The sequence below is a fragment of the Anser cygnoides genome, chromosome 3 (genome assembly GCF_040182565.1).
Source record: "Anser cygnoides isolate HZ-2024a breed goose chromosome 3, Taihu_goose_T2T_genome, whole genome shotgun sequence".
Classification (NCBI taxonomy): Eukaryota; Metazoa; Chordata; class Aves; order Anseriformes; family Anatidae; genus Anser; species Anser cygnoides.
The window spans coordinates 97,430,743-97,456,547 of record NC_089875.1 but is presented as its reverse complement, the minus strand read 5'-3'; the positions used below and the strand labels follow the sequence as shown (position 1 = coordinate 97,456,547).

Here is a 25,805-nt window from a genome sequence, read left to right as displayed (position 1 = left end):
AATGAGACTGTGCCCAAAGACGTTTTTGAGGATGACAGCAGCATTCTGGGACTCTCTTGCACAACTGAAATTGCAAGAAACTCTTACAGGAAATAGCATCAATTCAGGCTAACTTTAAATTTCTTACTGAATAATTGAGGTGAGAACTTATTTTGTGAAGTTATTCACAAAAAGACTGAAAAAGTGAGTTCTGTTGTGCCTTGCTGCTGCTATACCAATGTGACTAAGCAGGCTGCAGAGTTTTTGTTGGGTAGGAGAAGTATCATGACATTGTACAAGCACATACGTGTATCAGTGTGTGTGAATGTTTCTGTGTATACACCAGTATGCACACTCTACGCACAAACTCATACACCCTAAGGACTTGTAAGAACCTTTGGTTAGGTGCAGATATTTTTATGTCTCTAGAGGCACTGGACTTGCTCTGAAGCCTCCCATATCTCAGTGAGTCTTCTGACTGCTAAGGTTTTTGATAATCGGTGCACGTACATGCCAGACAGCACCAGGATTTTACAATTTTCTTTTGCAATCAGCTTTTAAACTTTTTCAGTCTACTTTTGTCAGTCCCTGAATGCCTTCTATGCAAGACCAGATGGCAAGTCTGGCCATACTATAAAAAACCTGTGCAAAATCAGAGAGACAACATTTCTGGGTCATTTCTGATTGATCCATACAATGAAATGAATGCAGGACAGACAGAAGGGAACAGTGGTAATATGCTGAAAGGGTAGCTGTATGCAAGCTGGTGTGGGACTTCCTACCTGGAGCTTTGTGCATAGATGAGGGACTAGAGTATCTTGGGGTGCTACCACAGAGGTGTTTTTAGCTTGGAAGATGTTGCTTCCTAGCTGTTTTAGGAGACTGGCACAAGTAAGGGCTTTAAGGATGTCAGTGGTACATAAAATATGACTTGGAGATCCAGGTTACCTTGAGGTCCAATGTCACTAGAGCATTTAATCAAACTGCATTAAATTAAATTAATTAATTGTAACAGGCAAGTTATATTACTCCCCCTTTGCAACAGAGGAAATTAAAGGTTATCTTTACTTACTTTTCACTTTGCTCAGCTGCATCTGTGTAGACCAGTATGAAAGAGTAATTACAGTTGTATAAAGTCTGCCAGGCTGAAAAGCTAATTAAAATTATTACTGAAAAGAAACATTTCAGCTGAATGAACTCTTGCATTGTGAATAATAGATGACAATTTTATACTATTAGTCATTTGCTCTTTCTAGTGTTTTTCATGCATTGATTTTCAAAAGATATTCATCTGAGTTTTAGTGTGTGCTGCTGTCCTGAGGGAAGCTAAGTGCTTTGTTCAAGGTGATACAATGAGCACATACTTAGCAGAGCTAGGAAATGGTGTGGGGAACTTCTCGGACCACAGCTGTCAATGGGAATTTTGGCACAAACTTCATCGGGGCTGAAATTTCACCCTGGACTTCTGGAATGGCTTTAGCTTTTGCCCTGAAGTTTCACAGATATGAAGCTGGTGTTCAGATGATCATCTGCTGCTGTTTGTAAAAGGTTTCAGATAAACTGGAGCTCATATTACACAATAATCAGCTAATCTGTACTGGGTTATTCTGATAGATACAGTAAATCAGGATAGAAAAATCTGCTGAAGATTCTTACATGTCATTAACTGATTCATTTATATCAGATTAGCCTTGTTCTCAGTCTACAGGAGAAGACAATATCTGTTCTGTTGTCTGACTTTAGTCTGAACACAGAAAAAGAGTCTAAGAACAGCTTACACAAGACAGACGTTTCTGGATGGCCCACCTCCAGGCTGGGCTCACTGCTTTAGCTGTGCCCTGTGTGTGAAAACTATATTTAGCAGGAATTTGGGGCATGTGAATTTGTGCTCTGACCAAAGCAGCACATCAGTCAACATATTTCTATGTCATGTTGCACACATTTAGTTTTTTTTTTTTCCCTATTATTTATGACTATATTTTCTTTTCTGTCCTTTAAATAAATAAGCCACCTCAAAAGGAAGTACTTGATATTTCAACAGTGAGGTTTTCTCAAGGTATCATTTTATTAGTGAAATGACTTGTATTAACAAATCAGTGGAAGAAGCAGTAATGTGAACCAGCATATTCAATTTCACTTTAGCAATCTGTATTCCAGAAGGAAATCCTGGCAAGCAATCAGTGACAATGGGACCTCAATTTAAATTACAAAATAGGCAGTGTACTGAATGCATATAGCCTAAGAGAGAGAATAAATAGAATTGTTCATTTGTCTTCATAAGGTACCCAAGACAATAAATATGTGCTCTCCAAGTAAGGACTGTAGATGCTGTGGTAATAAAAGCAATAATTAATATAATTTAATTTACTACCCTGGGCCAGTTGTAAATTGATGGTATTAATTATGTGACAAACCTGTTGACAACGACAAACTGATGACATAGGAAGTCATGGAAATCATTTAAAATAAGTTTCTCCTTTTAAAACTATTTGGCAACATATTATGCAGCTGTCTATAGCCCCCTAATGGATATTCAATAGTTAGTTATATTAAACTCTGTAATTTATACTCTTCAAAGAACTAAGTAACATAAAAGCATGCACTTAAAGCCAAGCAATTATGACATTGTGCATAAAGTTGATTACATAATATAAACCAGAATTCATTAGTATTAACTTGAATACACATTGCAGATGCCACCATAACTATATCAATTCAAGTGAATTAGAGCAGCAGGAAATGTATGGCATTGAATTATTTCTGCTGTTATTATTGTGTCTGAAGAAAGGATGATAATCTACAAGATTTCATAAATATTTTTTTATTTAAAAGTTTCATAAATATATATATCTTTAATTTTATTTCTCTATTATTTACTTCTGCATGTCAGAATAGCTACCAATAGATGTAATTAAATGTTGAAGGTCCATTGTGTTCATTTCCTTCAGTTCTTCTAGGATAGAGACACCAGCCAGAGAGATACAGTAAATTAAATAAGTATATTGAGTATATGAAAAAAGGTGCAAAATTATTTCTCTACCTGAGGGAAAAAAAAAAAATCAACAGAAGCATGTAAGGGTTCCTTTTGTATCACATTGTCGATTTTTTAATTTTTCCTTCCTTTTTTGGAAGAAATAGAAGAAATAATTGAAAACTAAAGGCCATAGTGCTAAAAGCTATTGAAAATTTAAAAAAAAAAGGGAGAAACTTTCTCTCTCTCTCTTGTTTGCAGCATTACCAGTTAAAAAGTATTAAAATTTTGCAATGTAAAAGTATTTTAACTTATTTTTTGAAATCACCAAAATGAGAACAATCACTTAAAAGATATTTTTAAACAAGATTTTTTCTCTTTTGTTTTCCCTGGTGGAAACATTTGGGTTTTCTAACCAGTATTGTGATATTTGCTCATTGCTTAGGTTTCTGTGATGCAACCTAGATTGCATGACCAGTTTTACCTGCTAGGAGTTTCTGTTCTCCACTCTCTATAAGTGAATTTAAAGGGAGTGCATTTCTGCACATTGCCACGCAGTATCTGGCAATGTAAAACTTTCTAAAATTTCTAAATTTTCTATTTTTTTCTTTTTTTCTAAAATTTCTAAATTTTCTAAAACTTTCTAAAATGTCTACAAGCAGTAATTCTACTTGTTGGTTTTGCTTTCTAAAGTCCAGAAAAAATAAAATATACTAAAGGAATATAAATACTGTCATGTTTTAACGACACTTTTCAGCTGAAAAAATGTTCTAGCTTGCACATCTTTATACATGTTTTCCAACCTTAGTTTTAGCTTGCAACCCATTTTGATAATGAGTTCCATGATGTGTTTAGGCCAAATACAATGAGGTTTTCTTCATGTATCCTTTATTTTTTCCACCAAAGCAATAACACTGGAACTGCAGGATGAGACATGGTATAGAATTAGGGTCTGGGAATTCTGGAAATGTGCTCACAATATATCGTCATTACTATGCAACGGTTGGGGTCTTTGTAACTTGGCTTTTTGTTCACATTTCCTCATTACAAATACAGAGATACAGTACTTGGAGTTTGTCAATGCTAACACATTTGATTGCAATTTTCTATAGTTCTGTTTGTGTCGGGCTAGTTATTTGGACACTTTTTTTCTTTCTCTCTTCTTTTCTCTGTCATAAGGAATATTTTGTGCTGATAGGTATTACTCTCTGACACAGGAGTGCTCACAGATACAAAACAGTTGATGTCAAGTATCAAGTAAGAGCATGACAAGAAGACAAGGTAGAGAAGGGAAAATTTTGTAAAGATGGCTGAGGTAGAGTCATTAACTGCATTTCCTAACTAGAGATGGAAAATGAAAGCACAGCCACATACCTGCAGGAAAGCAAAGGCCATCTCCAGTTAATTTCAGTGGAGATTTAGGTGCTGTGAAAGACCTTAATGGGTAGTGTCAGCTGTAGGGTAAACACTAATGCTAATATGATATGTGCTCCTGCCTGGGTACAGGCAAACCTGCCTCTTGAAAAGCACCTTTGGGTGGTTGGATGTGTCCCTTGGCTGCGCTGCAGGGACTGGCTTCTGCTACCTAATGAGTACGTGCTCAAATACTCGTATACTCTGTTGGTTTGTATTAGGAGTAAGGACAAGGCATTTAATGTGCCAGTTATTCCTATTTAAAAATTGTGCCGCTGGCTTATGAAGAGCAGTGATCAGGCTTGTATACCGTGGCTGCTGAGAGAAAGACAGAGCCATGTCATTTCTCTCTCATGTAAAATACGAGAGCTCCTGGTGTCATGGAGCGTTTAGCAGTCACTCTTCTGTTACTGATTCAGGCACGCCTGTGCTTGGCCACTTGGATGGAAAGGGGGAAGTGGAAGGGAGGAAAGCAGGAGATCACTCTGTCCCTGAGTCCTCGAAGCACACACCTCTAACTGGTGCAAATCTGCAATGTAGCATAACTTACTGGCATGAGTTTGTAAATACAAAACCCAATTTCAGAACTGACATGGCTGCCATTTACTCAGAGTTTTTCACTTTCAAGCATCAAAACATCTTATTATTCTTTCCAAATTAGAGGTGGACACATGGAAATTTGTTCTGGATATGGCTCAGAGAACTGTGTTCTCCTAAGTTGTAGATACAACAGCAAATGGTATAAATAACCTGCCTCTGTTTTGCACAAGTCCTCCAGGAGACAGCTGTCAGTGGAAGTAACTAATATTTCCTAATTTAATAAATAAATAAAAAAAAAAAATGTGTCTATCATTTTTAATGTTCCAGCCATAAGGCTGAGTCATGTGAATGTATTCATAATTCCAATGCATAATTGCATTTACTTATAGATGCAAATTGCCAAGAAGCATAATGAGAACCATAGCTCTCCAATTTGCTTCACTTTAAACAAACAAGCCAAAAAAAGTGTTAAAGCAATCGTCCTGTTTTTCTGTATGATTCATTATGGTTCAAGGCTCTGCATATTAGGGTTCCTTGAAAAAGCAATTAACTTCTATAGGCTTTGAACCAGAAGTTAAAACAAGACACACACACGCACACGCACACACGCACACACACAAAGCTATAAATTCCAGTTGGTGTATGTGGTTAAATGGCCCAAAGAAAATGGGGTGAAATGCTTTCCTTGAAGCAGAATCCATCCCAGGTGTTACTCAGAATTGGCTGTATTTGTATTAAGAAATGTAAACATGTTTTAGTTTCTTCTAGCAGAGCAAAGGTTTTTCTAATTTACTATAAATTATTAAGCAAATACTCTAGGAGTTATATGATGTCCAGATACGGTGTATAATTACTTTGTCATTCTACTAACGTGGAGTTAAACTAAGCAACCTTGAAATGAATTGAATGTTTTTCTGTTTTGGTATGGAAAGTGGAAAGAATAACGAATTATTGAACAATTCTTCTCATGTCTTCTGTGCTACATCACGAGTATAAATAGGATGTTGATGGGTATAATCAAAGCAGTATTTTTCTGTGAAAAAAGACCTTAAATGCATTGACTTGATATAAAACCTATTGACCAGTATAATTAATAATTGACTTGTAAGTTATATAGATGAAGTAGTTCATGTAATTGCTATATGTTATTTCAACTTAGACCAAAATAACCTGGACAAACTGACAAAAATGTTGAACTAATTATGTGTTTTGCAGGTCACTTCTCAAGAATCTGAAACCAAACCATTGACTTTCACATTTGTGCCATCCATTGGCCTACTTCCAACTCATTTTGAGGTTGTAGATGTCTCTAAGTTCCTTGTGACTATTCCAGAGGAGCCAAAAGATCTCAGCAATCAAGAAATTATAAATAAGGTAGAGCTTTTTTGTGTTTATTTTTTCTATTCTTTTAAAGAATATGGAATTTTTTTGTCCTGAGCATCCCTGAACTGAAGTTCTTTCCCTTGAAAGGTCTTGGCTTGTGTTTGGTTTTAGTTACCAAGTCTATCAGAGATGCAGAGTTATTGTGCAAGACATAATTGCTCAACAGCCTATATTGCTGTTAGCAGAACTTACTTTGGAAGAAAATCTTTTACCATTTTGATACTCTCCTCTGTCCATCATGCAAAATTGTATTCTTGGCAAAGGAGGGGGGATTCCTTCCAGATCTTCAGGAGAGCAAAGGCAGTGTGTGAGGAGTGTTATCACATGGAAATCCACCAAGAGGTGGTCACTAGATCCTGATTTTAGCAAATGCCAGTGCTGCAGCTTCCAGCTAAGGTGCCAATCCCCTTCATAGCTACGTAGTAATGCATCAGCCAAAGAGAAAACTTGCTTTCTTTGTTTTTAAAGCTTGTCCTCATGATTTTGTGACAGTGAAACCAACAGCACAACATTTCTGGTTCTCCTGCCGCAGTGTTTTTTATTCCTTTACTGTTTCACAACACTTGCAGCCTCTTATTTTATTCCATGCTGTTTGAGAGGAGAGTGGAATCCTCAAGTTAATTTTAATGCTTTGTGGTGCTTTTGCTCTTGTTTAACAGCTCCTTCCCTGGGACATCAGTGGAGCTGCAGTTCTTGGTGCTTTTCCACATAGCAAACTTTTCACAGGGTTCACCATCCTCTGACCTGACCATGTGCCAGCACTTTCAGAAGCCTCTGTGACTGAAAAAGGGTCAGGTCGGGGCAGAGAATAGGTGTGTTTGAAGACACATGCACTGAAATATTGTCCTCAGGATGTTTAACTCATTAGATATATTTCCAACCATTCAGTATTGGTTTTGTTATAAGTAGTGCCCTGGGAAATGCAGAATTGAGTACTGCTGACATCTGTCACCCTGTATTTTAGCACTCTGTTAGGCAGAGAAAACTTTCCTGACAAGTGATGCAGTACTGAGACCTTCATAGCATTGGCTACTCTCTTTTCTAAAACATCTAGAACCTGGACAATGTTTGAAAAAACACATAAAACCAACAACCAACCAACCAACCAACCACAAAATCCCCAACAACAAACAAACAAAAAAACACTAAGGGCCTGAGTTTGAAGGTATCTCCCTGTATGTTCCATTGTATTTCTTTTTAAAGAACTGAGCTCCAGGGACTCCTGGATCTGTCAGTGGAAATTTGTTGTTACTACTTTCCTCAAGCAGGATGCAAATTTGAGCCCCATCTACAGGTTTTCTCTTGCAGTACACAATATTTCTTTTTCACTTGATTCCTTCTTCAAGACAAACATATTTTGCCATGGCGATTTTAATACTGATTTGGTAATTTGCACGTCATATGCCCAGGTTGCACTACTACTCCTACTCTCATTCAGTGCATACTTGAGAAGTCTCATTCTGGAAGTGGAACTATGAACAACAATTGTAGTCTGTGCTGAGATGCTTAAACACACAGTAAAGCTCTCTGACCTCAGATTCTCTGTCTACCCTTTTGAGAGAATGCCTTGGATTGAAGGCCTTTGTTCCTTCATTAACATGTATAGGTTTTGTCCCAGATTCGTCTGCCAGACCCCTCTGAGGAACATTGTCTGCTCCTGTGGATCCTGCAGTCAGGATGCCTTCCCATTGTGTCTGGCGCAGTCAGCTCTGACAGCTCATTCGGCTTGATTGCACCCTCCTTTCAGTTCCCAACCCAGCCGTAGCACCAGGCTCAGGCTGCCATTATACTGCAAGTCCCCTGTTGCTCCCTGAGTTGCAAAGAGGCATCTCCCACAGCATCGGGAGCTGGCTGGGTGTTGGGAAAGCTGGAAGCTCCCTAGGGAGCGGCGTGGTAGCCTGTTTCCACTTGGATCAAGTCCAAATTCTTCATTCTTTTGCACTCTTTGCAATTTTGGTAGCACAGTGTCAGCCATCATGGCAAGCCAAAATTCCTTCTCATTTTGGGGGACACAAATAAATTGCGTCTAACTGGGATCTTTCCCCTTGTATCTCTTGCAGTCTAACGTAGTCTCTGATGAGCAGTCCTTAAAGAGCAGTGTCAGGCGAGACCGTGTGCCTGCCATCCATCCAGACAGCACCCAAACGGTTCTCCAGTCCCTGGGGTGTAACCCAAGCAAAGGAAAAATGCAGGAGAATGACCTTTTTAAGGCTGAGTTTATCCTGATTACGGACTCCGGTGATGAAGATGAAGCAGCCGCTGCCTCGATCAACATCCAACGGCCTTCCAATGGCTACGGTCCCATCAGCGCCCAGCTGCTGGCTACATCCCACATTTCCCCTGGCACTGAGACAAGGAAGCCTGGTGATGGGCATCTTCCAGGTGCTGGGCTTTCCCACAGCACTGCTGATCAGCAAAAACAGCAGGTAACCTATTTCTTTTTTTTTTTTAAGTTCTTGAGATAACTGTGGCTTCTAAATCTTTCAGGACACGGACATTGATTCTTTTTGTAAAGAAGCTTGGCCAATTTATTCTTTAATTTGAAGTTTTTTTAGCCATTTCTGTAATGTTTGTATTCTATGGAGTCATTCCTACCCTTCTGACTTAGTGCCTCTCCCTGTGGCACTGGTGCTTAAACAGAGCAGGTAATGCAGATCTATTATTTTTTCCTTTCTTTCCTTTAAGAGCAGCTCATCATGACAGCAGGTTAATCAGATGGTGTTAGATTCCTAGCTAGACTAAATTGGCTAAGGTCAATGAAATCAGTGGAGCTTGTAGATCATTTGAATTATTAGCACCTGACTTCCTGGGCCTAATTTTTCCCGGCACCTGCTGCAGCCCTTTATGCTAGAGAAATAGGCTATAAAAGTCCTATTATTCTGATTGTTAGTTAGCACTGATTCTGCACAGGTGTAAAGAACTAATGAAGATGAAAGGTCTGTTTTACATTGATCTTCACAGAGACACGTATATTGATTTATTGAAACTTCAAATCCTCAATGGGAAAGGAAAAAAAAAAGAGTCTGAAATATTTCACTTTTAAAATGCATGAATCTGATTTACTGCATGAAAAGTTAATGTATCTCATCTAGAAAAGAGCACTAATAATTTTAAAGGTGTATACACAATGGAAAAACTTACCTTTTAGCAAAATAGCAACACCCTTCTCTTGTGGAATAAATTCAGATATTTCCTTTGACCTCAGCTGGGTTTCCAACAGTTGAAAGTGCAATTCTTTATCAACATGTTAAAGAGAAAGCACTGGATACTCCGAAAATGAATAAGGTATTCTTCTTAGTGTTAAAATACTTGTGCTACTTTTTTTTTCTTTTTTTTTAAATTTTTTTTATTTTTTTATTTTTTTATTTTTTTCTTCTTTCTTTTTTTTCTTTTTTTTTTCTTTTTTTTTTTAATCCATCAAATTCAGTGTTGATTTTTGATGGAGAAAATTGTGAAAAAGAAATCCGTTCTGGCTTGAGCTTCACAGCATTATGAAACATTCATTTTTTCCTGGAAACTCTCAGTGAATAAGTAAGAATTTTACCTGAGGAAGACGTAGAGGCATAGGTAAATCTGTGTAGGGGAAGCAGCTTGTAAAAGAATAATGGTCCTAGGGAAATACAAACTTACTTCAGCAACTTTAAGTATGCAAATTCTGCCAGACATAGCTGGCTGGTTTCTTTAAAAGCTACTATAAAAATTGCATGGATTTTTTGTAAGATTGCAGAAAAAAATGATAGGCTGTTTTCTTCTTCAATTTTTGGTGACTTGATGCGTAAACAGGGATCTGCTTGGTAAAGAAACTGAAAATACAGGTTGCATAGAACAAGGAATTAAAGCCTAACGTTAGTAACTGTTCACCCAAATGTGACTAGACATAGTGTGTTACCCATAATATGGATAACACATATTTCATCATTATTCTTAAGTTACAAATCTTCAAGACTTAGTACTTCCTTGGTCTTAATTTTCTAAATATTAGCTGTCTCTCTCTCTTCACAGGAAGAGGATGTTTCCACTAAGCTGATTTTACTGATGTTCTGATTCTTCAGCGTTTTCTTAGGCACCACTCTTTCTGATTTGCTATCTAATAACACACTATCAGTTCAAATATGAAGGAAAATCACCAAAAGATTATATAGCTGAATTATTTATCTGAGTAGTCCAAAGGACTCTAAACAGAGGCTACCTTGTCAGTTCCATGACTATAAAGCCAGTATCATGTCCCATTTAAGAGTTATTACATATAACATTATGTTCATTTAGAATCATAATTAGGTTTAATAAACAATTTCCTGTTGGAAATGAGAAAAGCAAGGATCAGCACTGAAGACCATTGTGTTGTACAGGGAATCAGTCTGAACCAGAAGGCTGTTACAGCTCCATGCATTTCTGACTTCATTTAGAAGAAAGAAAAAAAGAAAAATCATTAAAAATATTGAAGCTTCTGTTGTTCTTTGAGATGGGAGACTTTTTCTTCATAGTTTACTGTTTAAATATACATACATAACATATATATATACATAATATATATATATACATAAATAATATATATATTGGTTAAAGAGAGTCTAGCCACGTGACAGAGAGGCAGACTGGCTCTTGTCCTTGGGAATGCACCCTTTGGCGTAAGGGGGATGTGGCTGCTCCCCTGAGTGCCTGGGGACATTAGCTCAGCTTGGGGAAACTTCTCAACTCCCTGTGGGGAATCAATAACCAAAAGGGTTTTTTAGGTTGTCAAAGTCACTTGACATTCCTTTGTCTGGTGCATGTCATCTGGTTTGGCTTCTCCAGACAAATCAGTCAAGAGCCCTCTAAACCCCTGCCATAGCCAAGAAGAATGCATCTTCCTTGTTGGGAGAAACCAGACAGTTCTGAATGGCATCTGTGTTAATCGGGTCTCAGATCACAGTTTGATTTACTATGCTGTCTCCAGATATTATGTCAAGTTTTTTACAGTCTCCGGTGCTTCCTTCTCTCTTTCTGGTTCTCAGGTCACAGGCTGAGGTAGGGAAATGACTTTAGTTTTTCCTATCTCCAATAAAATTCTAGCAAGATCAAAGCTTGGTTAACTGGTCCCAGAAGCAGGTCTCCATTAAGCCATGTTCTCTCTCAGACATGTTTGTCACACTGTTTCCCTTTTCCTGTTTCACCAACACATCTCTCAAGGCCTTGCTGGTGTCAGTAATGGCATTTTTTGTGCCCTTCCAAAATGATGTGATCTCATCAGAAAGACCTGTTACCTTACACCTAGCTCTGGTCTGCGATTTCAAATATGCTGAAGGTCTCCTCGGCAAGGCTCTATACTAAGATTAAGACCTATCTGATATTTCTGGGATCATCATCGATGCAACATGAAAATCTTTTCAAGTTCCTTGATCCCTTCACGCCAAGGTAACCTTGCCACTTATTTAAACTTTTTTTTTTTTTTTTAATACAGTTTCAGAAGTATATATCTGAAGTTCTGATGAACAGAGAAAAAAAACTTACAATTGAATCACAGACCAAATGAACACAAATCCTCTTTTATCATTCACTTCTTCCGCACTAGTACAGTAGTTAAAGCACAAAAGCGTTTTAAAGTAGGAGAGAAACCGAATGGAGAAAACCAAACCAAACTAAAACAAATCCCTTGATTGAGGGAAGTTATATCTCACCTACTGGCGCTGGTGAGGCTGCACCAGTAAACTGTGCCCAGTTTAGCAGTTCCCCACAACCTAACTTGAAAGCGATGTGGAGAAGGGATTGGACGCCCTGCACGAAGCTGCTGAGGCAGCAGGGATACAATGAGAGCTGAGGATGAGGGAGCTGGCTTTGTTTACTCCAGCAAAAAGGCAGCCAAGGAGGCATCAGGGAGCAGCCCACAACTACTCAAGGGACAGGTACAAAGATGACAGAGCCAAACTGTTCTGCGGTGGCAGGTGAGACAGCAATGGCCACAAATTCAAGCGTGGGAGGTCCCAGTGGGACATCAGGAGAAGCTTCCTCAGGGGGAGGTGGTGCTGCACTGACACAGGCTGCCCGGGGGGATGCTGGAGCAGCCCTGGCCAGGGGCTTCAGAGACCTGGCAGAACTGCTACAGCTAATGTGAGGGGCTGGTGGTGGTCAGAGCCCTGCTCTGAGCAGGAGGCTGGACTGATGATCTCAGGATATCACTTCTAACCAACTTTGATGTGATTCTCTGACCCTGAAATAAGAGTGTGATCATCTATAAATGTAGATAACACTGTAATATAATAGCAAAACCTTTTCAGAAGGCTTGAATGATGGTTTAATTAGCTCAGCACATAAATGTTCAGTGGTGTTCAAACTGGACAAAGACTACAGCAAAATGTCTTTATCATACTTTTAGGAGCATATTTATCATCTGCTATCAAGAACATTTTCCTACCTGCTTATAAATCTTTCTTATTAAGCTTTATCTAATTAGAAGTCATTGCACATCCTGGTCTTTCATTATGGAGTTTCATATTAGTTCCTCATTTTCTTTTAATCCATTGTCTTTGTAAGGGAAATTTATCTATTCCATTTTCAAATATAGGAATTTCATTCTCCAACTTTGTTTTGACAGTTGATTAGCTTCCAGAACTGATTATTAAATTCAGCAGGCTGCTCAAAATTGTCAGATGTATTACCACACTGCTTTTAAAGTTGTTAAATAATTTTTTGTTTCATGACATATTTACTATTAATTTTTCATAGTGTTTACATATTGGTAAATTATTTTACAAAATGTTCAGTATTTTTTCTTATTTTTGTTAGCAGCTTTTTCAACAATAGTCATGATTTCCGAATCCAGAAGAATATATAGTAGAATATTGTCACAGATATTTGTTTGTATACCCCAATATTTGCACTGCATAACATAGGCTTTCCACTTTGAAACGGGACACCTTAATACATGTATAAGGGAAGCAGAAGTTAGTGTCGTTGCAAAGGCATTCTGATGTTTGGCTTTTATTACTATAAATGAAGGCATTTCTGAAGAAATCTTATATAGCAAATATTTTCAGCTCTAAGGCTTGTTATTTGCATGCTGTCATTTAGCTGGAAGAGCTCACAGATTTTAAGTTATAAGAGTTAACAGGGTTCTGCTGTGTGTAGTTATTCCATACTTATTTCACATACAGTTTAACCCTTAAAAGTCCATATGTGTTGCTCTCCTGTCACGTGTTCTCACTTGAAAATTGTTCCGTACATATTCTCGTTTTGTGATGTATCAGTACTATATGACATCAAGCTATAATAATTCCTGTCTCTTAAGGGGAAGGCATTTCTATTAAAAATTAGAATTCAAAAGCTGAGCCAAAGCCACATGGAATTCATGTATGTAGAACCTGGTATAAGTTTGTTTTACAGAATTGCATAATCTTTTCAGGTTATCAAATAAATATATATATAGTTGTTGCTATGTTTAGATGAAATTTGTGGGGATTAGAGTCAATTTCCCTCCTTTCAAACTGCTCAGTCAAAAGTTAGGTGATAATTTGTAGCCTTTTGGTTTCACGGTTGACAGCTCAGTATTTTACACTCATGTTTTATTAAAATAGCATATTCCCCAGTTTTTAACTTCGATATTATAACAGCTTGGAAGATTTTGAGGGAATTTCTTTCTTTAAAAGCATAGAACTGTATAAAAGGTTGATAATATACTCGTGTGCTCTAATTAGTTTTGACAAATCCTAATTAGAATAGACCAAAAAAAAAGGAGCTCATGAAAGAGTTCATTACTGTTTTATTAGTGTATTGTAAGACTGTGGAAAAGGGGATAAGAACTCTTATATGCCTGTAAACTGTCAAGCATTGCTCTATTAAAGACAAGAAGAGAGAAACAAACTGAATACTCTGATTTGAGTTCTTCTGAGCAAATTTCTTGTTCTGATATCACAATGTTGCAGAAGGTGCTGTTTATTGAATGTGAAAATGAGTACTTGAGTTGAATCTCATTTACAGAAAAGCTACTTTACACTGAACTGGGAGAGTGAGATGAGGCTATACTACAATTTTCTCACTTTCAGTTGTGTTTCCACAAGAGAATACCATCATGTGGTTCTAGATATTGCTGGTACAACTGCCTTGGGTTTTACTTAAAACAAAATATCGGTAGACTTGAACCTTGTCTATGTCAGCAAAACTGAGGTCTCATAAAAGTAAAGTAACACATAACTTGTCTGTACTCCATCACTTCCCTGAGGGCCTTATCCATTAGGTTGTAAACCCAAGTTTAAGACAGCCCTGTTTTTTTTAACCCACAGAGCAGTACTAATGGAAACAGTATATGCATGACCACATGACTGAAATGTGGGATGCTTAACAGTTCCACAGGTTCCACCTATATTAACATTTCTGTTTTTCTTTTTTCTCCAGTTAATTTCTACTCTTTCCACCTCTGATCATCTTTCCTCTAAACCACCTGCTGTCCACTTAATTTCTCCAACTAATCTGAAAGTAGCGTGCGGTGCCATGGTTAACCAGAATCAAGCCTCTTCGCTGGAAGACTCCCATAACAACTGCCAGTCAGCAATCAGGTCTTCTAAGCAAGATTCATCTCCCTACTTTCAGTCTGCTTCCCATAGTTCAGCCCCCTCCATGTCTAAAATATCCTCCTGTGCATCAAACATTTGTTACTCCAGCCCTCAGCTATACGATAACCTGCAAACACCAAGTCTCCATAGCCCTGTCTGTGTTTGCAAAATGGGAGACTTCACCACATCTTCCATTCCAGCAAAGAGTCCAAGTCTTTTCCCCAAACCTTCACATTCAGCTGAAATTCAAGGATCATCATCCCAGCCTTTATCCCCCAGTTCTTCCAAAAGATTGAAAGCTTTATCTCCCCTCCCTGTATGTATAACTACACATTCATTATCTCCTAGCCCTAAACCTTTGTCTCCACCTTCTCTTTATGGCTCCTCTTCAACCGTATATAGTGTAAATGAGCCTTGCACACAAATGTCATCTAGAGGATATTTAGTAAAGTCGGGAGTTAGATCACCTCTGCCAACCAGACTAACTCTCTTAACTGCTATTTTGAGATCAGGCTCTTCTCAGCGGAGACCTCTTTCCCCTGCTTCTTGCCCCACGTTTTCTCCTAGCTCCCTTTGTTCCTCAACACTTGCAATAGATCAAAAGTGCAAAATGACTCCCCCAACCCGCAGAAAATCTATTTCAAGCCCCCCTGTTAGGCCTGATTCTCCCAGCAGAGAGGAACATTGGCCTTCAGGATGGGCTCAGCATGTGCCTTTACACTCCAAGCCTCATCCTGCCCCTCGGGCAAGGTCCCTTTCTCCTAGAAAGCACCTTCCAGTCCGAACACCCTCTCCAGACTCCCGAAGTCCACAGTCACCCCCCATCTCCTCCCATAGAAAATCAACTGCCTCTCCAGGTTGGCAGTCTACGCTGCCTGCTCTGGCGGTACCTCCTAGTGCCCCAGCACATTATTCCCTTGCACACCCAACCTCTCCTCCTCCTGAAGGCCTGCGTTATCCTGCCTCCAGGTCCCAGGGACCTCAGAGGTGTCAGAGAGTGCACACTTACTCACCCATCTTTACCTGCCAGTCATATCCTTTGCTTTCTCCCACCAGACTTAGTGGCACATTTTCCCCCACCCGAGAAAAGCTGTTATCTCCCTCCCCAAGTCTTTCAACTTCAACTTCTAGATCTAAGTCAGATTCATCTCAAACGTCTGCTCAGGAGCTGAGTACCCCCTCTCCTACGTCTTCAGGTGTCTCAAAGCAGTGGTCTCTCTCACGTCCTGATTCTACTTCACCGGTTCCCCAAACTTGCAAAATTAATTCCCACCCACTGCAGCTTCATTCTTCATTGATGCACAGAAGCTATAGGTCTAATTCCCAGTCTCCAAGACCTGAGCAATCTGCCACCTCACCAGTATTAAAGTGCAGATCTCCTGTCTCAGACAAGTCACCATGCACACTGCCATCAAGACCCAGAGAGCTGACTTCACCTCAATCTTTTTCCCTGCCTTCTGACCATGAAAACATCAAACCCAAGGTACTCTTGGTGCATGCTTATTTTCTAATAGTTCTTTGTCCCTGTAGGAAAAAAACATCTGTGTTGCACAATGCTAGTAAAATGAATGAGCTGGGGAAGATGAAGGAATGGTTATTGTGTTGATAGTGAAGATAATGACAATTAAATCCTACCATTTCAAATTGCTAGCAACATGTTTTGTATTATGGAGAGGGTGATGTAAGAATCCTTTAGCATACAAATTAAATATTTTATTGATGGACGGGAGGAGATTTGGACAAACTGGATTTGTTAGTGTCCAGTGGCTCTGATCTGCTAAGTTCAACTGAGCAGAGACCTGAGCGAAGAGCCAGAGAAGGAAGACAAGGACAGTCCCCTGTTTCTTCCCTTTCTTTCCCTCTGGTACTTCTAATTTTATTATGCTAGATAGAGGGCAAAAAAAAAAAAAAAAAAAAAAAGCTTCCTACAATATGTACTACTGCAAATATGAAAGTCTTGCACTTGACAGATCAGTTGTACTCCTGCTGTTTGTCATTCACCCAGAGGCGGGAGAGTCCCAGCAGAGTGAGAATAAGCAACAATGGCAATTGCTGCAGGAGGTCTTGGGAACCAGTCTCCCTTTAAACCTAAAGATAAATCTCAAGAATGGGAAGGGGAAGGAAAGGAAAGCAGATCAAAAGATATGCAGCAGATAGGTGCCTGGGAAAAGAAAAGCAACTGCCTTGCACAAGGGGAGAGCTGGTGGCAGAAGACATCAGAGCTGCAGAAGAGGCATCAGAGGCTTTCCAGCCTCTTTTATTTTATCTTTTCACTCCGTGCTTCCTTTGCTGATGTCTAGGCTCTCCTCCGGCAGCTGAAGTTTGCTGCCCATCGTAGAAAGGCCATCACAGTTTATTGATTTACTTGTTCGCAGCACAAAATTACAGCCTGGTCTGCCAGATCAAGTTGTGTCAGATGTGTTCCTAACAGCTTGGCCATGGCAGGGGTGACCTGAACTACATAGAAAATGTTAATTGAAAATGAGAGGTTTAAATCAGCACAGAGTAACAATTGTCATGAATGGTTCCTTTAAAAACCAAACAACCCCAAAGGAACTATTGTTTCAAGCACAGCTGTACAGTGTCACTACGCCCTGTCAGGACCAATTAATGAAATAAAAAGAGAAATAAAATTGTAGAAATTTCAAGATAAAAGACCCTCGAGAAAAATCTGGAAGGCATGACTGAGCCTGCAGATTGTAAAGCATTTGTGGTGTCTGCTACTGTTGGTGCAATCTCTGGTGGTAAGGAAATTCTGCTTGTGACACATAACTATTGTCTGTGTTATATTTACAGAGGCTATTTCATCCTTTCAGTCGTTCCAACTGTCCCTTCTCCTGCTAATTTTGCTGTTGTGATGCAATAGCACTTCTGAAACTGTCCAACCACCCTATGGAGCATCGGAGAGTTTCCACTATAACAGGCTTGGGCGGTTAGACTGGTGCAATTTTTAATCATGCAGACAAAGGTGGCTCCACCAGGATGTGAATGGTCTGAAATCTCTAAATCAAATGCAGCTAGAAGTTCAGGACAGGAAAGTCATCTTCTGGCTTTAAAATATGAGGCTGAATCTTCATTTACAGCTAACAATAGTATGCATTCAATGCCATCCCTTCCTCCTGCTCTCACCTATCTCCATACTTAGTTTTTGAAATAGCTCAACAGACTTCTGCTTTGCTCATCTGTGAATGGTACCAGACCCACTCCAGCCTCAAATCTCAGTATATTTCCAGGGGAAAAAAAGGAAAAGATTGAGGAGAGAGAACACCACCATTTTAAGCAGCATATAGGTCTCTTTAGTACCAATCAGTTCAACTCGAGGACTGGACAAAGAACTCCGTATGATGCACGACATGACTGTTGGTGCACAACAAAATTTTTGCATGTGTGAATTTTCTAAGTGAGAATCAAGGGAGAACTGCAGAGCTGCTTGACTTTGGCATGTGTAATTTTGCAACCTTAATATTGCTTCAATAGTTATTAAACCAGCACATTTTAAAATAGAACTTTGACATCAGATGTACTTTTCATCATGCACATCAAACTGTTTCATTAACATGATATCAAAGCACTTATGCAAAAAGGATTCTTTCATGGAGAGCTTTTATCTGTCTATGTCTACTCATGTACCAATTAATGGAAGTCAAAGAATAGCCTATGAACTTGTTTAAGTATTTGCATTTTTATATATAAATGCATATGCTTTCCCATGCTTTATATATTTATGTTTATGTTTGCCAATGTTTTCAAAATATGACTGTTCAGCAAAGTGAATATGAACATAATCAAATTCACAGAACAGTGTGAAGTGTTGAACAGTGGGTGACCACTTGAAATAAAAATCCTCTCCCTGGACTGTGGAGACATTTTAATAGTATCCTGGTGGCATTATAGCAAAATGAACAGTAGGATGGATTGGAGACAGATAAAATTGCTGATTCTGCAGGAAGAGATTAGCATAAAAACTGCTGGCTGTTGTTTGAAAACTCTTTGCAGTGATTTAATGGTGTGTCATTCCTACATATTCTTTGATTTTTTCCTGTTTGAATATAGCACAGGAATGCATGTAGATCTACCCAAAACAGCTGGGGATCAAACTAACTCTAGCAACACGGAGCTCAGCACAGCTGCAAAACCTACCACAAAGCAGGAAAGATTACTCATGAGGAGCTCCACACTACCATGGTTAGTTTCTGATTCTAAGCCTTTATAGGTACATGTCTAGCACACTTTGCAATGCCCTGTGTGCGCCCTAGATGATTGTTTGAGCAAGGCAAGCAGATTTTCTGAAAAACTTCCCAGGCTGATACTCACCCGAGTGGTGATAATGGAGTCGGTTTTCTTTTGACCGGACCATGGTGCAGGCCAGCAGACATGAGTGTCTATGGCTGTTCAAAAATACTAATATATTCCTAAGAACCAGATTACTAAATTTATTTAGACATTGAACAATAATTTTAAGTAATGCAAACTAGTGTGTCAAAAAACATGTTCCTAAGAGAAGAAATGGAATTAAAGATTTCCCATTCATTTAAACACCACGATTTTGACAATTTCACATTGCTCACATGTTCTACAGTACCTGGCAGAGGTAAAGCACATTAAAGTAGAATTGATTATATAAGAAACCCTTATATTTTAACAGTCTGATATGTTTTTGTTTAGTTTATACAGAAGTATGACTAACCTCAAAGTAGTTATAGTATACTCACCAGATATGTAAAAATACTTGGGCTTGGGAAATTGCAATTCATTTACATGTTCAATTAAATCGTTTCATTGATTGAATATCAATTACAAGTAAACAAGGATACAATTTGTGGTTAAGCCAACGTTAATATTTGGAATATTGACCTTCCATCTTACTTCAGTGTATAGTATCTTATGTTGAAAATCTTATCTTTATATAGACAGATGTTGTATATACATAAATATTTATATATATATAAGTATCTATAATAATTTATAGCAGAGTGTTTCTATCTAAACATTCAAAGGGCAGTATTTAACTCGCATGACTTTTGATATTTGAAAGCTAGATATCCAAACAAACTTAAGCAATTCTATTATAGTCAATGGAGAGAAGATGCTGTATCTACAGGATGATTTTACTTTAACTTTGTAGGTACTTATCTGAGGATGCGATGAATTATCCTGTAGAAATGTCCATGACTATAAACGGTTTTAGTTCTGACTGAAGCACCTAAATGGCAGACATCCAAGTTAGAATGGCTAAATCTCATATAAATTAAAAAATAAAAAAGGTGAAAAAGCATTTCTGGTACTGCATTGATCTGCTTTGACAGCATATTCACTCAGTATATGTGATTATTGACTTCTTCAATGCCTGGCAGTCTCCGTGTTCTGACTAGAAATAAATATGAGTAAATCTGAAGAAAAAATAACATTATGTATGAAAAGAATTAAAAGGTGATGTCCTAAAATGTTTAAAGGGAGGTTCAAGTGTGATATAAGTTTCTCTTATCTGAATTAAATTTCTGGCCCCTCTGTAATTGTTGAGGGTTTTATTAGATATAAAAACAGGAAAAAAAATGACAAACGTATAACCCAAAATACAGGATGTTTTCCAGACCATTATTTCATAAGGACTAGCGTCCAGTGCTCAGGCAACAGTACATTAAAAAAACTTAGCTGATGAACAATTAACTTTGTGTCTGGTTAAATATCACAAAAATATTCAACTAATAACTTAAAAATCTATTATTGTCTGAATTTGTGAATGTTTCTTTAAATTAGTATGATGTTGAAAAGGAAAAATGTTGTGAATCCCTTTTTAATTGTTTACTCCCCCCAAAAATATTCCAGCAGCCATGTGATTAAGAGTCCTAGCTCTTGAACTTACGTAAGTATAGAAGAATCTCATTGTTCATTTAAAAATAACTGAATTTAGTCTCCATAATTACCAAGAAAATATAGAAAGTATGGTTTCTAAAGGGTTAAAACATTTTGGCAAGCTAATATAGTCTAAGATATAAATTATTAAAAATAATAATTTTTAAGCTTGATTTTAGGATTTTTTTGTACCCCAAGTCATGTACTTTTTATGCTTTAGATCGTCAGTTCCATATACCTGGTTAGAGTGCAAAAGTTCCTCTACTTGTTTTGAAATGTGTGGGTGTTAAAGTTACTCGTAAAGGAGGTGAAAAGTAGTGTCATCTGACTTAAGTGATCTACCCACTTTCACAAGTAATTCAGCATTTAAGGATCTTATTCAGTCTCATCAAAGCCAATCACAGAAATCCCTGTGACTTAGTGGTCCAGGATCACACAACACAGCAGCAGTTCTTAAGGTGCATGTTATGGCAGAAATAGCTTTGCATTATCATTTCAAATCACAAACTAACTTGGAATAAACTCACAGCCTCTTCTGATATCAATTTAAGGATAGTAGTAAGTAGAAAGTGGCCAAAATCACTTTAGAATTTATAAGCTGCAGGTATAGAATGTTCATGTATTTCTATCTCATTCTTAAATGCAAAAGATGTATGTCCTTTAAAATCTAAGCAGAACCACTAGATTTTCTTTAAGAATTAGCTTTCATAAGTACTATGTAAGCCTTGTATTGTTGTAACATGTCTGTGAGACAATTAAAATCATCTTTCATTGTCGTACCTTTCTCCTTTCTTGTCTCTTTGTCCCTCTCTCCCTTTTACCCTTCTTTACGTCTCTTCCTGCTTTCTGGTTTGCCCTTTTAGCAGTACAAGATCAAGACAAGCTACAAGGCATTTGCAGCAATACCTACAAACACATTACTTATGGAACAGAAGGTTAGTGTTTGATCAAAGATGTGGGAATTGCATTTGAGAGTGTTCAACTTTATGTACATATTCTGACATTTCTGTTGGTGATATTACAGCACATAAACTCTGTGAACTAGCTGCTCAGGATTATAATTCCAGCAGTTTTTCAGGGTCAGCTACACTGTACTGAGGATCAAAGGCTTCATTAACCTGAATTTCTGTTAAAAAAAATACTGTAAAAAAACATGTCCTAAAGGAATCATGATTTATGACAATGTCTCAAAGTCTGTTTTGCTGTTTGACAGTCTCTGGAGCTCTGCTATTTTAGGACCTACCCATCAGTAGGTCTTGGCCAGTTAAAGATTCTTCAATGGCTATGCTTACACTAGTAAATTCAACAACACCAGGAAATGTCCTCAATTACAGTCCAACCATCAACCTGAGCTACAGAGTCCCTTCACTAAACGATGTCCCTTAGTAACACAAAACATGCCACAAATATATTTAAAGACATGCTTAATAACTCTGACATCACAAATATAACTGTATCTGAAAAAACTATCTGTGGACATAATTCAGGAACTTACCTTCTAACGAATTTCTGTAAGATTAAGCTTTCCTATGTACACACCTACATATGCATTTACATGCAAAGCTCAGCTGATTTCCCTAGGATTTTACAGAGTTTAAAGACATTGGAGAGTGTGAATTTAGCTCTGCATAAAAGATTTTGAAGATGAAAGGAAATCTGCCTGGTGGAAATGGACTTGGGGATATTGGTTGATACCCTGCTGAACATGAGCCAGCAGCATGCTCAGGTGGCCAAGAAGGTCAACAGCATCCTGGCTTGTATCAGAAACAGTGGGGCCAGCAGGACCAGGGAAGTGATTGTCCCCTTGTACTCGGCTCTGGTGAGGCCGCATCTCGAGTACTGTGTTCAGTTTTGGGCCCCTCACTACAAGAAGGACATGGAGGTGCTTGAGCGTGTCCAGAGAAGGGCAACGAAGCTGGTGAAGTGTCTAGAGAACAAGTCTTATGAGGAACGGCTGAGGGAACTGTGGTTGTTTAGCCTGGAGAAAAGGAGTCTCAGTGACCTTATTGTGCTCTACAACTACCTCAAATGAGGTTGTACCAAGGTGGGGATCAGTCTCTTCTCTCAAGCAGCAAGTGATAAGACAAGTGGAAATGGCCTCAAGTTGCACCAGGGGAGGTTTATGTTGGATGTTAGGAGAAATTTCTTCACTGAAAGGGTTGTGAGGTATTGGGACAGGCTGTCCAGGGAAGCAGTTGCGTTACCATCCCTGAAGGTCTTCAGAAAACATGTAGATGTGGTGCTTAGTTATATGGCTTAATGCTAGATATGGTAGTGCTAGATTAAAGGTTGGACTTGATGATCTTAGAGATCTTTTCCAAACTAAATGATTTTATGATTTTATGATCATTTTGCCCCTGAAAAATAATAATAATAATAATAATAATAAAAAAAAGATTGTGACCTACTGGTTATCACTTAAATAACTTAAACAAGTTCATTATTTTCAAAAATGTGAGATTCCTTTCTTTTACAGTTTTCTTTTAATCTTGGATGAATATTTTCATCATTTGCATCAAACATGAAGCTTCTCTTAAGTCTTGAACACACCAAGTAAGACTATGTCTGCCTTAACATGCAACAGAAACGGCTCAGTAGAAGAAAGTATCTTATATACCTACTGTATGCATTCTGGTAGTTTTTTTTTTTTTTTTTGTCAGAGAGCCTGTTAGTGTCCGGAAGCGTTAGGTGGACTCTTGAGGTGCCACTTCAGGGCTGACTTTGAAATGAATGCAGTTTGTGCACTAAGCTGTGCTGCTCTGCAGATGCAGAGGTCGGTAGGTGGTAGGTGACTTTGAGTGGGGGATTTACTTTGAGGGCACACTCCTGATCTGAACTAGTGGGTTAAGGACAGCCATGCGACTGCACCTTTTCAGAAGAAAGGCAATTCCTTCTGAGGGATCGTCTTGCTGACTCTCTCAGGCATTTACTCATGAGCTGTATGTTACATAACCACCAAACATAAAAATGACTTGTACAATCTTATGCCAGTATCTGTAGAAAAAAAAAAAAAAGACTCCAAAGAAATCTATGTTTACACAGAGACTTTTTGTTATCTGCCAATTTACTGAAAATTCTAGCCTTAGCGTATCCTTCAGTAGCGACAGCACAGTCATGTAAAACTAATAAGATATCAGTTTTCTGCTACAGGACATTCAGGATGAATTTACTTTACATGTTTTAGCATTGCCTGACTACAGCTGATGTATCAGGTGCATTTCCCTTGGCATTCTGTCTAAGGCAGCTCTGGTGTACAACTCCTTCCCTGTTTTCCCTTGTTTTGGAGATTATGTATATTTATATCCTATTGATCCAGACCAGCAGCTATGTATAGTGCTCCTGAGATAGTCCTATTGTGTTAGCTGACATGCATTTATAGTATGTCTCTTAAATGAAGCATAAAAGAGTCATATGGCACATACAGGTCCCCTTGTACCAAACCCTAATGTACAAGTATTATCCTCAGAGTAGCAGGGAGGGAGCTTGGAAGGAACTCATGCCACTTTGTAGCTCAATGCCAGTAGTTATATTGCTCCCATTTTATGCAAACATCAGATTAAAAAGAGAGCAATTCAAGACAACAAGTTCTAACTGCATAAATAATGTTTTATTAACATTGAGATACAGATTATTTGGAGAAGATATTTTTGAGTGACATTTATTTTAGCAAGGAAGGAAGTTTTGCAAGACAGATATTACTGAACTGAATTAATGATTAGGAATACATCATCTTCCTAAATGCAGGAAAAGTATTTTGCTGTGTGATCAAACTGGAAATGAACATTCTCCAAAGTGAACCTTTTTGCACTGTGTAAGTAATTATGTTACTTAATTTGAGTGGTCATGAGAAAATGGGTTCAATCAGATCTATGATGCAGGTGATCTAGTGACAATTTATATGCAGTAATAATTAGATCATATGAAAGAAAACTGTCAGTGATATGCTATATAAGGTAAAATGCTTTGCCCCTGAATTGTCTCCTTGTGTCTTTCTTTCTCAAGTAACTTTTTCTTTTATGTGTGTGTAAATGCTTTAATTTCAGCCAGCATTTTTTAACTTCTTATGAAACTGTTAGGCTATCATCATCTTAACAGCTTATCTAGGACACACTTTTATTCTTAAGTACTCTCAGTCAAAGAGAATTGTTCAAATTTATGCTCTTTAGCAGCAAAGAAGAAGCTCATTGACTACATATACATATAATTTGGCAAGCCCAGAAGTGGTTTAATATCATCAAATCCCATAGCTGGTGTGCTTTCTAACTGTTTTAGCTTATATGCACATGATATTCCTCTTATCACCCATGGTCTGCTCAGGAAAATTCAAATTCAGGATATCTCTTGGAGGATACAGCTGTAAATTCCTTCACAGACAGAAGAGCAAAACCTTGTTTTTAAAGGACTTGTGCTCAGCATCACGGTCAGGTTCTGTCTGGGAGCAGCAACAGTGTGCTGCTCCTCACGAAAGATGAGCCAGAAGCTGGCATAACAGCAAGGCTAGTAGGACAGTGTCCTCACCAGCATGGGCACTGTCCCACGGTGCTTGATCAGGGACAGCAGAGATAGTAATAACAAAGTGGTGGTGTCCATGGTCAGCCAACAGTGCCATGATCACCACACAGATTTAAAGTGATGCAGCAGGTCCTCAGACAGTGACAATGAACTCTTCTGCAGAAGAGTTAACAGATAACAGCATCCACTGGCTAGAAGAGGAAGCAGAACATGCTTAATGTAGGCTTAAGGCAAAAGTTTAACAGCAATAATTAATTAACCATGAGAAAAAAATTCCAGAGACTGAAATGGGTGCTTTATCATAGAAATTAAACAATCAAGACAGGACAGTTTTCTGGCACTTCATACAGTAATTCCAGGCAGTTCTGTGGTTTAAAGAAAAGGTCAGACTCGGTGATCGCTGTGGTTCCTTCTGGTGTTTTTGTTATTGAGTCAGTGAGTCACCCCTCCACTGACATTCACTCTTGAATAGCCTCTACAGTTATAGAGATGAGATCACAATCCAGTTCAAAATTCCAGTCCTAATCAGGTAGTATATACCTATTATTTAGATATTTTATTTATCAAATACCTATAAAAATATCTTCCACTCAAAATAGTTTGTCATGAAGAGTCTATTTTGGGGAGAT

General features: G+C 38.3%; 1 protein-coding gene across 10 annotated transcripts in view; it reads left to right on the top strand.

The window, feature by feature from the left end:
- The window catches only part of MLIP (muscular LMNA interacting protein), a 111,882-nt gene that overhangs the window by 39,566 nt on the left and 46,511 nt on the right, over positions 1 to 25,805 (top strand). For 6 of the 10 annotated variants that reach the window (XR_010830556.1, XM_066994791.1, XM_066994796.1 and 3 more), the window contains 4 exons: positions 6,119 to 6,277; positions 8,347 to 8,712; positions 14,654 to 16,294; positions 21,528 to 21,599. Coding sequence is in view for 9 of the 10 variants with exons in the window: in XM_066994791.1 (XP_066850892.1) it covers positions 6,119 to 6,277; positions 8,347 to 8,712; positions 14,654 to 16,294; positions 21,528 to 21,599 (2,238 nt within the window). In the remaining variant the exon portion in view is untranslated. The remainder of the gene's footprint in view (positions 1 to 6,118; positions 6,278 to 8,346; positions 8,713 to 14,653; positions 16,295 to 21,527; positions 21,600 to 25,805) is intronic. The other 4 variants (XM_066994792.1, XM_066994793.1, XM_066994797.1 and 1 more) reach the window with 4 other exon arrangements.